The 15,751-nt window shown below is 36.0% G+C and overlaps 1 protein-coding gene across 2 annotated transcripts in view; it reads left to right on the top strand.

Moving 5' to 3' along the window:
• The window catches only part of ELP4 (elongator acetyltransferase complex subunit 4), a 247,008-nt gene that overhangs the window by 49,798 nt on the left and 181,459 nt on the right, over positions 1–15,751 (top strand). For both annotated transcript variants that reach the window (XM_032359364.1, XM_032359365.1), the window contains exon 4: positions 11,152–11,283. In XM_032359364.1, the coding sequence (XP_032215255.1) occupies positions 11,152–11,283 (132 nt within the window). The remainder of the gene's footprint in view (positions 1–11,151; positions 11,284–15,751) is intronic.

The raw sequence follows: 15,751 nt of genomic DNA on the forward strand, positions 1-15,751 counted from the left end.
AGTTTATTGTTTTTTATGATTTCTACCTCCTTTTTGGCTTCCTTTTTTAATGGCTCAATTACATCTTCAAATACTCTTTTTTTTTTTTAATCATTTTTATTAACATACAATGTATTGTTTGCCCTAGGGGTACAGGTTGGTGAATCATCAGGCTTACACATTTCACAGCACTCACCATAGCACATACTCTCCCCAATGTCCATAACCCAGCCACCCTATCCTTACACCCCCCACCCCGAGCAACCCTCAGTTTGTTTTGTGAGATTAAGAGTCTCTTATGGTTTGTCTCCCTCCTGATACCATTTTGTTTCATTTTTCCCTTCCCTACCCCCCACAACCTCCCACCCTGCCTTTCAAATTCCTCATACAGAGAGATCACGTGATAATTGTTTTTCTCTGATTGACTTATGCTCATGGATTTTAAGAACAAATACTGTGAAAATTTCTGTGCTACCTAAAGCAATCTACACATTTAATGCAATCCCTATCAAAATACCATCTTTTTTTTTTTCAAAGAAATGGAACAAATAATCCTAAAATTTATATGGAACCAGATAAGACCCCAAATAGCCAGAGAAGTGTTCAAAAAGAAAGCCAAAGTTGGCAGCATCACAATTCCAAACTTCAAGCTCTATTACAAAGCTGTCATCATCAAGACAGTATGGTACTGGCACAAAAACAGGCATGTAGATCAATGGAACAGAATAGAGAGCCCAGAAACAGACCCTCAACTTTATGATAAACTAATCTTTGACAAAATAGGAAAGAATGTCCAATGGAAATAAGACAGTCTCTTTAACAAATGGTGTTGGGATAACTGGACAGCCACATGCAGAATGAAACTGGACCATTTCCTTACACCACACACAAAAATAGACTCCAAATGGATGAAAGACCTCAATGTGAGACAGGAATCCATCAAAATCCTTGAGGAGAACATAGGCAGCAACCTCTTTGACCTCAGCCACAGCAAATTCTTCCTAGAAATATCACCAGAGGCAAGGGAAGCAAGGGCAAAAATGAACTATTAGAACTTCATCAAGATCAAAAGCTTTTGCACAGCAAAGAAAACAGTCAACAAAACCAAAGACAACTGACAAAATGAGAGAAGATAGTCGCAAATGACATATCAGATAAAGGGCTACAAAATCTATATCTAAAATCTATAAATAACTTATCAGACTTAACACCCAAAGAACAAATAATCCAATCAAGAAATGGGCAGGCAGAAGACATGAACAGACATTTCTGCAAAGAAGACATCCAGATGGCCAATAGACACATGAAAAAGTGCTCCACATCACTTGGCATCAGGGAAATAGAATTCAAATACTTTTTTTTTTTAATATTTTATTTATTTGACAGAGAGAGAGATCACAAGTAGGAAGAGCAGCAGGCAGAGAGAGAGGGGGGAAGCAGGCTCCCCGCTGAGCAGAGAGCCCGATGTGGGGCTTGATCCCAGGACCCTGAGATCATGGCCTGAGTGCAAGACAGAGGCTTAACCCACTGAGCCACCCAGGCACCCCACAATTCAAATACTTTTAAAAAGAAAAGTTTGTGGTAGGTAAGCTTTTGAAATATTATATGCTTTTTTAAAAATGACTGTATTTTGTGTTTACGCTTAATAGATAATTTTCATCAATGGAAATTTCTTTTTTTTTTTTTTTAAGATTTTATTTATTTATTTGAGACAAAAAGAGAGCATGCACTTGTCGCGGCGGGGGGAGGGAGAGAAGGAGAGGGATAAACAGACTCCCCACTGAGCAGAGAGCCCAGTGTGATGGGGGCTGTATCCCAGGACCCTGAGCTCATGACCTGAGTATAAAGCAGATGCTTGGGGCACCTGGATGGCTCAGTGCTCAGTCATTAATATCTGCCTTTGGCTCAAGTCATGATCCCAGGGTCCTGGGATTGGGCCTGCATGGGGCTCCCTGCTCAGCAGGAAGCCTGCTTCTTCCTCTTCTACTCCCCCTGCTTATGTTCTCTCTCTCACTGGGTCTCTGTCAAATAATTAAATAAAGTCTTTTAAAAAAAACAAAATTCAAGCAGATGCTTAACCAACTGAGCCACCCAGGCATCCGCTCAGTGGAAATTTCAGTAACAATTTGCCTCATACTTTGAAGACATTGTTCTATTGTCTTCTAAAATCCAGGATTGCTAAGGTATCTGGTGCTAATCTATTTCTTTTTCATTAGTGAGTAGTATATTTTCCTCTCTTTTAAAGCTTTCAGGCTTTTACCTTTATCCCTCAAATTATGAAAGGGCATGACAATCCTTTTAATGGGTCTTTTTTCCATTAAACTGGTTTAATTCGTCATACATCTTTCCAGTTTGAAATATGATGTCATCTGCTCCATAAATGTTTAAAACTCTGATTTTTTAAATTAAATTTTGATCATGTAAGTAATTCACAATTAGTATACATTCTCTTTTCTACAGGTTATATCATAAATAAAGTTCAGCTCACATGCCCCAAATTCCATTTAACCCCATCTCCCACCTTCAGTAGGTTAACTGCTTTTTGGGATTTGATGTGAATTTTTCCAAACAAAAAATACATACATACATGTATATGTAATCAGCTCTCTTTGTTTTGTGCTTATGATTTTTTTCATTAGCTTTCTTGGCGTATAGTTTATATATAATAAAATTTACCAATTTTATATACAATTTGATTAAGTCATAATAAATGTATACAGTTGTGTAACCACCACAATCATAACATAGAACCTTTCCATCCCCTCAGAAATGTGCCTCTTTGCAGTTAATCTCCTCTTCCTACCTGGCCCCTTCTACCATTTGGCCCCAGTCAGTTTACCATCTCTATAATTTGCCTTTCCTAGAATTTCATATATTTGGGATCATGTGGTATATAGTATTTTGTATCTGGCTTCTTTCACTTAACATAATGCTTTTCAGATTAACCATGTATCTGTGTGTGTCAATAGAATTGATTCCTTTTACTGCTTTTATTAGCCATTCATTCATTGATGGACTTTGATTGGTTTCTACTTTTTGACTATTAAATGAAGTTGCTATCTACACACCTCTGTATGAGCATATGTTGTTATTTCTTTTAGGTAAATACTCAGGAGATGAATTGCTGAGTCATATTGAAAGTAAATTATTTAATTTTTAAGGAAATTTCCAAACTTTTCTAAAGTTGCTTTGCAATTTTGCATTCCTACCAGGAGTGCATAAGATTTCCAATTGCCGCTTTCCTTTTTAACATTTGGTGTTGTCGTGTTTTAAATTTTATTTTAACAATTCTAGTGTATGTACAGTGATATCTCATTGTGCTTTTAATTTGCATTTTACTAATCACTAATGGTGTTGAGCACCTTTTCATGTGTTTGTTTGCCACCCATGTATCTTTGGATGAAGTGTCTATTCAATTCTTATCCATTTTTTATTTGATTGTATTTTTATCATTGATTTATAAGTGTTCTTTTTATATTCTGGATACAAGTCCTATATCAAATATTTGTTTGGCAAATATTTTTTTCCCAACCTATGGCTTGCCTCTTTCTTAGCAGTATCTTTTGAAAGCATTAATTTTTTTACTTTTATTAACTCCAGTGCCTCAATTTTTTATTTTATATTTCACGCTATATTTTTGTCCTATTTAAGAAATATTTGCTTTCTTTTCTTAAAGGGCTAGATAGCAAATATTTTTGGCTTTGTAGAGACTGTATGGTTTCTGTCATAATTACTTGATTCTGCTATCAAGCAGCCATAAACAATTCTTAAGCAAATTCTAATAAAACTTTATATACAAAAACAGGCCCACCAGCCAGTTTTCTGACTCCTAGGATAACCCCAAATCACTGAAGTTTTCTCCTTCATTGTTTTCTGAGAATTTGTTACCATTCTTTCCCTATTGAATTGCCTTGGCATTTATGTAGAAAATCAGATAAATATGTGGGTCTCTTTTCTTTTTTTTCTTTTTTTTTTTTTTAAAGATTTTATTTATTTATTTGACACAGAGAAATCACAAGTAGATGGAGAGCCAGGCAGAGAGAGAGAGAGGGAAGCAGGCTTCCTGCTGAGCAGAGAGCCCGATGCGGGACTCGATCCCAGGACCCTGGGATCATGACCTGAGCCGAAGGCAGCGGCTTAACCCACTGAGCCACCCAGGCGCCCGTGTGGGTCTCTTTTCAACTTTTGTTTCTGTTCATTGACCCATGTATCTATCTTATACGAACTTCATCGTTCTGTTTTTATAATGTCTTAAAATCAGGTATTTTTAAGTCTTCCCGCTTTCTTCCTTTGCATAGTTGTTATGTCTATAATATAGCTTTTGCATTTCCAAATAAATTTTAAATTCAGCTTGCTAGTTTACATGAAAAAGTTGGCTAGAATTATTCTTTTTCTTCTCCAGTTATTTTTTCCCTCTGTCCCTTTTTTTTTTTTTTTCTAAGGTTTATTTATTTGACATAGAGTGTGCATGAGCAGGGGGAGGTGGAGGAGGAAGGGCAGGCAGAGGGAGAAGCAGACTCCCCACTGAACAGGGAGCCTGATGCAGGACTTGATCCCAGGTCCCTGGGATCATGACCTGAGCAGAAGGCAGCCACTTAACTGACTGAGCCACCCAGATGTCCCCCTGTCCTTTGTTTTTGATAGTTTCTGTTGCTATCATCAAATTCATTGGTGTATGGTTTGCTCATACTGTCTCCTCACTATATTGTTATGAACTTATTTCCTTTTGTTCATTTTATGTTATTTTAAAGAAAATTTTGTTTTTAATGAGTTAGTGTGTAGCCACTGCTAAGATAAATTATACTTTCATTTCTATCAAATAAATTTTATTGGATATCCAAATATACAAGTCACCATTTTAAGCAAAGGAAACAGAAGGCTTGGAGGCAGAAATCTTAGGACTTCCTGAATAAGCATACATTGTTCACTTTGTAAGACAATAATATGAAATAAAGTTCAAAGTTATATCTTTGTTATAAATATATATAAAGTTATATCTTCTTTGTGAGCTAAGAAGAGTTAACTGAGAGTTCTATGGATACATTCAGCCAGAAGCCAAGAAATGAATTAGCGGGTCTGGAATGAATGAGAAAATAATTGTGTTAAAGTAAGGGTGGAGGAGCTGAGAGAAAGGGAGAAAAGAATGAAAGATGATAGCCTGATTGAGTATACTTTGAGTTTGACATGCAGTCAAACATTCAAATAGAATATCAAGAAAGCAGGCAAATCTCTGGGCCCAGAAATTGGGGGAATAATTGAAAATAGAGGTGTGCCAGTAACTATGTTATGCAACTGAATGTTTTTGTCCTCCCTCAAATTCACATCCTTCCAGCCTAATAGCCCCAAAGTCTTAGCTCATTCCATCATCAACTATAAGTCTAAAGTCTATTCTGTCATCTAAATCAGATATGGATAAGACTTGACACATGGTTCATTCTGAGGCAAAATTCTACTCTAGTTGTTTAACCTGTGAACCTGCCAAACCAGACAAATTATGGGCTTTTAAGTACAATATAAAACAGGCATAAGATAGACATTCTCATTCCAAAAGGGAGAAATCAGAGAGAAGGAAGGAGTGATAGATTCTAAGCAAGCCCAAAATTTAACCAGGTAAATTCCATTAGGTCTTAAGGCTCATGAATACAGTTCTTTGGTTGCATGCTGTACCTTCTAGGCCCATTGGGGTAACAGCATCATACACCTTCAGCTGGACAGGACACCACCCACATGACTTGGTTGGGCTGCAGTCTCACCCTTTGAAACCAAGATTGAGGCAACCATTCCCCACCACAGGCTGACGGCTCTGAGCCTGTGGTAGGAGCGGCAGGATGATCATCGCTTAATCACCTTTGGGATCTTTTCTTCCCTTCTTTTTTGCAGGATAGCTCAGGCTTGAAGCCAAATTGTTCAATGGACAAGCCTATAAAATCCAAGAAGTCTAACTACCTTCCTTAATTCCATCCTGCTTTGTCTGTAGTTCACACTGGCAGTGTTTCTGCTGGTAGAATAGCTCTATTCCTGGCTTAGGCTGAGATGACTGGGTAAGTCCATGAGTCATACCCAGGATCTCTTTATCAAATGGTTGTTCAGCCATACCTTTAGTGTTCTCTTCAGAACCAGCTTTTTCATTTTTTATAATATATGGGCTGGGAATTTTCTGAATTTTCAAGTTCTGGTTCTTTTTGCTTAATAATTCCTTGTTTACTTCATCTCCTTTTGCATTTTACTATAAGCCTGAATAGGAAGTCATCAGAGAGGGAGAAAAACCGTAAGAGACCCTAAACTATAGGAAACAAACTGAAGGTTGCTGGAGGGGAGAAGGGTGAGGGGAGGGGGTAATTGGGTGATGGGCATTAAGGAGGGCATGTGATGTGATGAGCACTGGGTGTTACACACAACTGATGAATTATTGAACACTACATCTGAAACTAATGATGTATACGGTATGTCGGCTAATTGAATATAAATTCTAAAAAAAAAGAAATCTCAGCTAAATAACTCAGTTTTATTGCTCACAAGTTGTATCTTCCACAGAATGCTAGAACACAGTTCAGCCAAATTCTTTGCTACTTTGTAACAAGGAGTGCCTGTCCTCTAGTTTCTAGTTATATGTTTCTTATTTCCATTGGAGACTTACTAGAATCTCCCTTAACATCCATATTCTAGCCTGCATCTCAGAACTCTTTCAGCCTCTATCCATTACCCAATTTCAAAGTCACTTCAACATCTTTAGGTACTTGTTACAACAGAACCACATTTTTGTGCCAAAATCTGTTTAAGTAATCTTAAGCTACCATAACAGAACAAGAATACTTTAGACTGGCTTAAACTATTGAAATTTATCTTCTTATAGTTCTGGAGTCTGGGAAGTCCAGGATCAAGGTGCTGGCCAATTTAGTTCCTGTGGAGGACTCTTCCTGACTTGTAGATGACTCTTAATGTGTTTAAGCATCCCCTTCCCAGACTGCTCCGTCCTTCTCCTCCAACTGGACTGCTTGTTCTGTAGACAGTTATAACTCTGGCACTCTCCTTCACCATCCTAACAACTGCTCTGACTTTGCTGGTGGTGGAGTACATCCTCTAGTGACTTGAGAGTGAGGAGATAGAGGTGTGAGGTGGTAGAGACTTTAAACATTGCACATCTGAATTTGTCTTAATTTCACTCTCAAATTTAACATTTCTTCAGTCAACTGTAGAATTGTAGACTGAAAAATAACTTTGCTTCTGAAAAGTCCAGATCCTGGAAGCTTTTCAGTTGTTTTCCTTTTTCCCTCTTATTCTGAAGTGTCAGAATTCTATGCTTTAGTGTATGTCTGTTTTCATTCATAGTTTGAATAATCAGGATTTTAAATCTGTATCTCCCATTTTTTATTTCTGGAAATTTCTCTTAGATTATTTCTTTCATATTTTCCTCTATTATCTCTGTTTCTCTAAAATCCTTTTGTGGTGTCAACCTCCTGGACTAATTCTCTAAATATTTTCTTTTCTCTCTCATTTTCTATCTTTTTAAGAGGTCATATAGCATAATGGTTAAGAAACTGAGTGATGGGGTGCCTGGGTGGCTCAGTCGGTTAAGCGGCCGAGACTCTTGATTTCTGCTTAGGTCATAATCTCTGTGCCCTGGGGTAAAGCCCTGTGTTGGGCTCCGTGCTCAGTGGGGAGTCTACTGGAGGGTTCTCTCTCCCTCTTCCTTTGTCCCTTCCCCCACACTCACTCCCTCTCTCTCTAAAGTAAATAAATATTTTAAAAAAGAGAGAGACAGTGATAAAATAAGATTGTGCATTACAAATCCTTGTTCTGCCATTGAGTTACTTTGTGATCTTCAACAGTTTAACCTTTATGCTCCAATGTCTTCATGTATAAAATTGTTTTATTAATAGTGCTTACTTACTTAAGATTGTTTAAGGATTAAATATGTTAGTTGTATAAAGTAGGTAGAATAGTGCCTGGGAGTTGGAAATTGCTTTAAAATGTTAGCTATCATTTTTTTTAACATTGCTCTCATTATTATTGTTATTGTACCTTTATTCTGAGAGATTGACCAACTTGATCTTCTAGAACTTCTAGATCATTTTTTTTAATCTCCTAGTACATTTTCAATTTCTACAAACTCAGGTTTTTTTCTTATTGTTTCCTTTTACTGAAGTGTTTCTTACACACCATCTCATATAATAGATACTACTTTTTATTCTTTTTGAAGTTTTTATCTGTTCGTGGCATTGTTTCCTGCTCATTTGTCTTGGTCTTTGAATTCCATATTAGATGCTTATTTCAAATATCTGATAATTCTTGGCTGTCTTTTAATATTGAAGAGTAAGAGACTAGAAGGCTAGTTGGAAAGTACTGTGTATTTAGGCACATAACTTGTGATCTGAAAGATTTACTATAAATTTAGCTAGTGGTATCTCTCTAAAGGCCTTTTCCCTAAATTTTGTCAATTTCTCCAAGGAGGATTCCTTTAATCTCCTGATCTCCAGCCTGTTCTGCTTAAGAATGTCTTCTGGCCTTGTTAGAGCCTAGCAGTGGGAACCAACTATGTGCACGTGTTGGGGTTCTGGGGGTATCTTACTCTTCTGTACGAAGATTTGCAAAGTTACCCTGTCTCCAATATGATGTTTCACCCCTGCCCTCTGCCGTTTTCTACTTCCAGTTTATCAGATGTGACCTATCCATAACTCTTACACATTTGGGGAGGAGTTAGATCCTGGCTTTTAGTAGAAAATAGGGGATCTGAGAGATCTTTTTTTTTTAAAGATTTTCAACCAATCCTTCTCCTTTGACACACAAGAGTGTTCCTCCCTGCTTGCTAAAATTACTGGTCTTTTCTGCAAGTATACCTGTTATTAGAATTTGTTAAAGCCAAGTGGTAGAAACTGGGATATATGTGTTTATTATATTATTCTTTATTATTTCTATGTGTTTTATATATCCCATAGAAAAACACTAATTTGAGATGCAAGGCCTTTATAACATTCTCAGATTGCAAACAACTGAAAGGTCCAACAGTAAGGAAATAATAAACTGAATTTTAATTAAGTCATACAATTTAATATATAGCCATTGAAAATCTTATTTTTGAAATGTGGAGATGCTCACAATACTATGTTAAAAATGTAAAATACAGAGGTGCCTAGGTGTCACAGTTGCTTAAGCATCTGACTCTTGGTTTCTGTTCAGGTCATGATCTCAGGGTCATTAAGATACAGCCTTGGTTCAGGTGTCACACTCAGCTCAGAATCTGCTTAAGTTTCTCTCTCCCTCCTGTACCTCCCCACCAAGTGCTCTCACTCTCTCTCTCAAAAAAATAAATATTTTTTTAAGATGTAGAATACAAATAATACACATTATCATATGCCTAACAGGCAGCATGCATTTTGTAAAAGATGTATATATATTTTTAAAAGCCTGGAGGGAGATACTTGAATATGTTCAGAGTTATTATTCTTAGGTGGTAGGTTAATAGGTAATTGTTTACGATTTTATATGTTTCTTTATCTTACAACTTTCTTTGTTGAACATTTACCACTTTTAAAATCAATTGCTGTCCAGTCAGTATTGATTTTTAAAGGTATAGTTGGATGCTTTTTTTTTTATGGTGAAGAGACATTTCTTTCTTTAAAGTTTTTATTTTAAGTCCAGTTAGTTAACATACAGGGGTATGTTAGTTTCAGGTGTACAGTACAGCGATCCAGTGAGATGAATGCTGTTATCTCTATATTTCAGATAGTGAGTAGAGACATGGAGAGGTCCAATAGGTGGTCAGGGTAACCATAGACAGAGCTGTTACACAGTGTGTAAAGTCAAGATTTAGACCTAACCAATCTGGTAGTAGAATTCATACTCATAATCACTATATTGTACCATATGCCTCACAAATATGAAACAAATATGAAAACATAATTTATATTTTGTAAGATAGTAAGGCTTTGCTGGGAATGATGGAATCAGAGTTTAAATGATATAACTAGTTTCTAATACCAGCATAAATTAAACTTTTTTTTTTAAAGATTTTATTTATTTATTTGACAGACAGAGATCACATGTAGGCAGAGAGGCGGCAGGGTGGGGGGAGCAGGCTCCCTGCTGAGCAGAGAGCCCGATGATGATTCTGGGCTTCATCCCAGGACTCTGGGATTATGACCTGAGCCAAATACAGAGGCTTTAACCCACTGAGCCACCCACGTGCTCCAGAACTGTTGTTCTGTTTGGAGGTCTTTAAAGTAGATAACTAAAATATATGATGGTTAATGTGTTTTCCAGCTGATTAGTTGATTTGATTCTAAATATAAATAAATTTGATTTTGCAAAGTAAAAGTTGCAGTTTAGACTAATATATGTCATAGCACAAGATTATATTTACTAAGCCAGCACCCTACATTATCTTTATGATTTTTTGATAATATAAAAAGGCAACTATTATATGTGCTTTCCTTCTCAAAGAAACTTAGGTACTTTTTCTTGGCATTATTTCTGTAGTTCCTCTACACACACCCACACACACATGCACGTGCACGCGCGTGCATTTTCTGTGTGTTTTTTATAGCTACTCTCTGGATCAGCTTCCAAAAAAGGAAAGATAAAATTGGACTTCAGTGTCTCTTTACTTAATGAGATTTTAAATTCCATTTTCATTGTTAAAAGAAGAGACATAGGCTTGCAGGTACAAAACTAATATTTGATAAGGGCAAAATGAATATCTTACTGTTGTAACTTCACCAATTATTTAGGTGAATGAGTTTTTTCAATTCTAGTATTACAAACCAGATTGCACACATGCTTTATTTTTACCTAGCAGGAGACATAACAGTAATTACATGTAATACATAAATGCTAATTCCAGGCTTTGCTTTATGCGTGTGTGTGTGTGTCTGTGTGTGTGTGTACACATACATACACATATACATATAAAAGATCATACCTCTTGTTGCAGTAGCATTTGGTTTTTGATAGTATAAAAATTTGAATACTTTCTTTAAATTCTGGTTCATTCACACTATTATATATACGATTTTCCTCTGTTTTAGAAATAGCCATATTGTTGTGACTGTGCTTCGATCAGTTTTAAGGCATCAAGGTCTTAGAAAGTTCTAGGATTGTGAATATTATGATTTAAGAAAACTGTCACATTTTTAAATCACAGATGTTCAATAATGTGTCATTTTGTTTTCTTAGGAACTTCCTGCACCATTACTCGATGATAATTGTAAAAAAGATTTTGATGAAGATGTATGTAATCATAAAACACCAGACTCTAACATTAAGATGAAAATAGCTTGGCGTTACCAGTTATTACCCAGGATAGAGGCAAGTCAACATACAAACTATCTCTAAAATTTGCAAATCTATTTGTTTTCATTTTATAGAATCTTTTATAGTATACCTTTCATTCTTTAAATGCACTACAGTGTATATTTTCTTATTTAAATCACTAGATATTTTATCAAGATGACATTTCTTAAAAAATAAAATTATGGCAAAAAAAAATATTTTTACCAAAGTAGATTTCATTTCTTCCATAATTTCCATATAGAATCTTTTATTCTAGGATTGCAACCCAGAGTAAGGAACTCATAAGCTATTTCTGTCCAGTTTGGTTACCTATAAATAATCAGCATAACTGGTAGTCCCTTGGAATTACTATTTTTATTCCTATACATTTTCTATCATTGTATTTTCGAACTCAGCTGTCTGATAACCTCATCTGTCCAGGATAGACTAAGAGACAGAAAGTGAAAGGAAGATTTCTGTGAAAATGAATGTCAGTAAATCTGCTCATTAAAGATTATGAACTCTGGGGCGCCTGGGTGGCTCAGTGGGTTAAAGCCTCTGCCTTCAGCTCAGGTCATGATCCCAGGGTTCTGGGATCGAGCCCCACATTGGGCTCTCTGCTCAGCGGGGAGCCTGCTTCCTCCTCTCTCTCTCTGCCTGCCTCTCTGCCTACTTGTAATCTCTGTCTGTCAAATAAATAAATAAAATCTTTAAAAAAAAAAAAAAAGATTATGAACTCTGATCCTGGTGAAGGCCCTGTTCATTTATTAGTTCCTTTATTTGATTATTCGCTTATTCACCTTTCAGAACACTTTAATGTCTACCAGACATCCTATTGGTAGAAAAGAGAGAAATTCTAATCTGAATAAGACACAATACCCATAGCCTACCCTTCTGTCTTCTACACTGACATCACTCATACCTTCCCTAAGGATAGATATGTTCGTAACACTCCTTAACCGTAAATGCCTAATTTGGTATATTATTTCCACTGCCTCCTTCTAAATGCATGGGAGACTGTCATTCATAAAACCCTTCTGCCAAGCCTAGACAACGCCTTAGAATTCTCTGCAGTATTCTGGGTGGTCATTATCAGCTAATATGTGAGAATTAGGATGTGAGACGAAACCTATTTGTCATTATAAGCCTGCAATATGAAATACAAACTTCTTGTATATAAGATCTATACAACCTAACCCAAGCCTAACTTTTAGTCTCCTCCTATGTGAATATAAAATGCTATATCCATCTGTCCTATAGAGTTATTCCTTATAAATTGCTTATATTTCTTCTAGTAATGCTTTTTACTTTCTTATTCACCAACTCAGCCTTCCCCAAATGCAAATATTACTACTTGGACAGCTTTCCATACATAATTATCTCGTTTCTTATTTTTGTGTCCATAGCACTTAATGTATTTTAAAGTACTTCTAACATGATTTTATATGTAATTGTTGGTATAACTCTTTTCTCCATCAGATAGAATTCTCTATGTAGGCAGAGAACCTGTTTTATTTTCTCTCATAGCTCCAGTATCTATGTTAATGCCCAGTACTCAATAAATATTTGATGTGTGATAAATGTATTTATACGTTTATACAGCCAGCAAATATTGAGTATTGCCTGTGTATTAAGTGTAAAATATGGTATAAAATTGTTGTAATTTTGATGGGAAAGCTATTTGAATAATAAGATTTTTTTTTTAAAGATTTTATTTATTTATTTGACAGAGAGAAATCACAAGTAGATGGAGAGGCAGGCAGAGAGAGAGAGAGGGAAGCAGGCTCCCTGCTGAGCAGAGAGCCCGATGCGGGACTCGATCCCAGGACCCTGAGATCATGACCTGAGATGAAGGCAGCGGCTTAACCCACTGAGCCACCCAGGCGCCCTTGAATAATAAGATTTTTAAGCTTGATTTAAATGACTGAACAAACTACAGATGAAGGATATTTGCAATTGATAGAAGAAGGAATAAGTTTTCCTTCTATACAGAGAACTTTTAAAATGAATAAGGAATAACCTACCAACCTAATTTTTTTTATTAACATATAATAGATTAGTTTCAGGGGTACAGGTCTGTAATTCACAGCGCTTACCATAGCACTTACCCTCCCCAATGTCCATAACCCAAACCAATTTTTTAGAAAAATGGGCGGATATATGTGAAGGAAATTTAGCTGTCCCTTAAACATACAAACGAAGATGCCCAATTTCAGTTACAATAAGAGAAATGCAAATTAACACTGCACTGACCAGGAGCTCCTGGGTGGCTCAGTTGGTTAAGCTTCTGTCTTCAGCTCAGGTTGTGGTCCCAGGGTCCTGGGATCAAGCCCCACATTGGGACCACCCCTGAGCAGGGAGCTTCTCTCTCTGCTGCTCCCTGTGCATGTGCTCTCTTCCTCTCTCTCTTTGTCAAACAAATAAATAAAATCTTTAAAAAAAAAAAAAAATCTGTGTTGACCTGCTGGTTTTCTCTTAATAAGTTGTCAATAACCTAAAATGTTTGGTGAGACACTAAATTAGCAAGGGTGTGGAAAAACTAGTACTTTCTTGTACTTTGCTGGTGGAAATATAAATAGTAAAATTTCTGTGGAGGGCGTTTGGTAGATACTTCAGAATTACAAAAAATATTTACCCTTTGATCCTTTTGGGTATTTACATTATGAATCTATTTACTCATATGTAAAATAATATGATCTATTTATGTAGCATATTTTTAATAACAGGATTGGAAATAAACTGAGTGTCCATCAGTAAGCACTTGGTTAAGTAAATTACAGTATTTGTATACAGTAGAATACTGTTACATGTGTATTAAGAAATAAAGGGGAGCTCTGTAGTCATTTTGTAGGCATAGCTTGGATGTGAAGGAGAACTGGATATAAGAGGCCAGATAAATGGAATTCTGTTTAGGAAAATGTCAGTAGAGTGATAAGAGATTAAAACAGACAAGGAATGTAGGACTAGCCCTTGAGAACCCTAATGGCAAAGAACTTCATTCATGTCTTTGAGCTGATAATTTCATTTACATTCCTGAGCTTAATGGTGACTCTTATAAAGAATGACTATATTCTTATTTTTCTATTGGTTTGTTCTGAAAGAGTCAATAAAGAACAAAAGTTCTAAGTTAAATTTAGCTTTCTTTCAGAGACAATGTGCCAGACCAGTTGTAGGCTATATAAATCAATCGTGTCTTGCATTTACTTTATTTTTATGCTAACCTCAGCTATGTTTTAGTTTTCTCATTGGTCACTAACATTCTTCAGGTGAAATTGCCAGTGAAGATGCAAATAACTGAAACTTTAAGCCTTTTATTTTTTACTGCTTGTTAAAAAATCTGCTTAAAGTTGGGGCAAAAGTTCTTTGTTTCTTATATTGTTTCTTTATATTATAATTACGAGTGCTATTCCTGCCCCCTTTATATATAAGTCAGTAGTCCTTCTAGAAGGAAGAGTGGAAGAGTATTCCACTCTTCATTTTAGAGTGTAGTGTGCCTGCAGTTGTTTTGATTTCATCTATGGAAGTAAACTCCTCAGGGGTCACATATTAACACATAAACCCCGTGATCAGTTTTCAAAGTATACAGTGTGTTTTTAAAGTTGTGTTATTCTCACAGTGATCTTTCTGAGATGACTTACTCTCCCATTTTCTTGAGTTCTCCACTAAAATACCATTTAATTAGGAATGTATTCTGTTCTCACTCTCTATAAAAAAGTAAAACCACTCTCTCTCTGTCATCTCACTGTCTTATTTTTCTTCAGGGCACTTATGGTCACCTACCAGATAATATCATCTATCTTCTCCTACTAGGCTGCCAGCTCAGTGAAAGAAAGTGACGTCAAATCTCTTGCTTTACTGGCAAATAGGGTGCTCAATAATTAGTTATTGAATGTGTGAATGAATGAATAATTTTTTTAAATTTTTTTTTCAGTGTGAATGAGTGAATGAATTATATAGTAGCAAAACTGAGTTAAGTTACATTAATTAATACAAATAAAATAATGCTTATTTTGAATGTACTGTCCATGGTTAGATTTTAAAATTTATTAGTATTTATAAGTGAGCTCTTCCCAGTTGACAAAAATAGAATCTTATGACTTCTTTGCTTTCCTCGAAATGTCACCAGCATGTATATTTTCCTGTCACAAAAATTTTACATATGAGGATTTGCCAAGACTGATAGCCTTCAGCAATCATCTACTTTATAAATCCAGATTTTACTTTGCCATTATTAGTTTAAAAACAACAAAACAACCCTGGGTTTTCTGTGTCCTACCTGGGACAAAATATTGTTAAAACTCTTGTGACTAAAGATTAAACAAGTAGTCTGAAGCTAGCTATGTCATTTATCAGAGATAGCTTTTACTCTAAGTTTTACTATAAGTTGCCACGAGTTCCCCACTTGGGCAATACAAAGAAGGGTAAGAATATGCACGCCTAAGTCAGTAATTGTAGCTCAGTAAAGGATAGAGCAGTGCTGCTTCCAGTTGGAGGGGTGTGTAGT

This window comes from Mustela erminea, chromosome 9 (genome assembly GCF_009829155.1).
Source record: "Mustela erminea isolate mMusErm1 chromosome 9, mMusErm1.Pri, whole genome shotgun sequence".
Classification (NCBI taxonomy): Eukaryota; Metazoa; Chordata; class Mammalia; order Carnivora; family Mustelidae; genus Mustela; species Mustela erminea.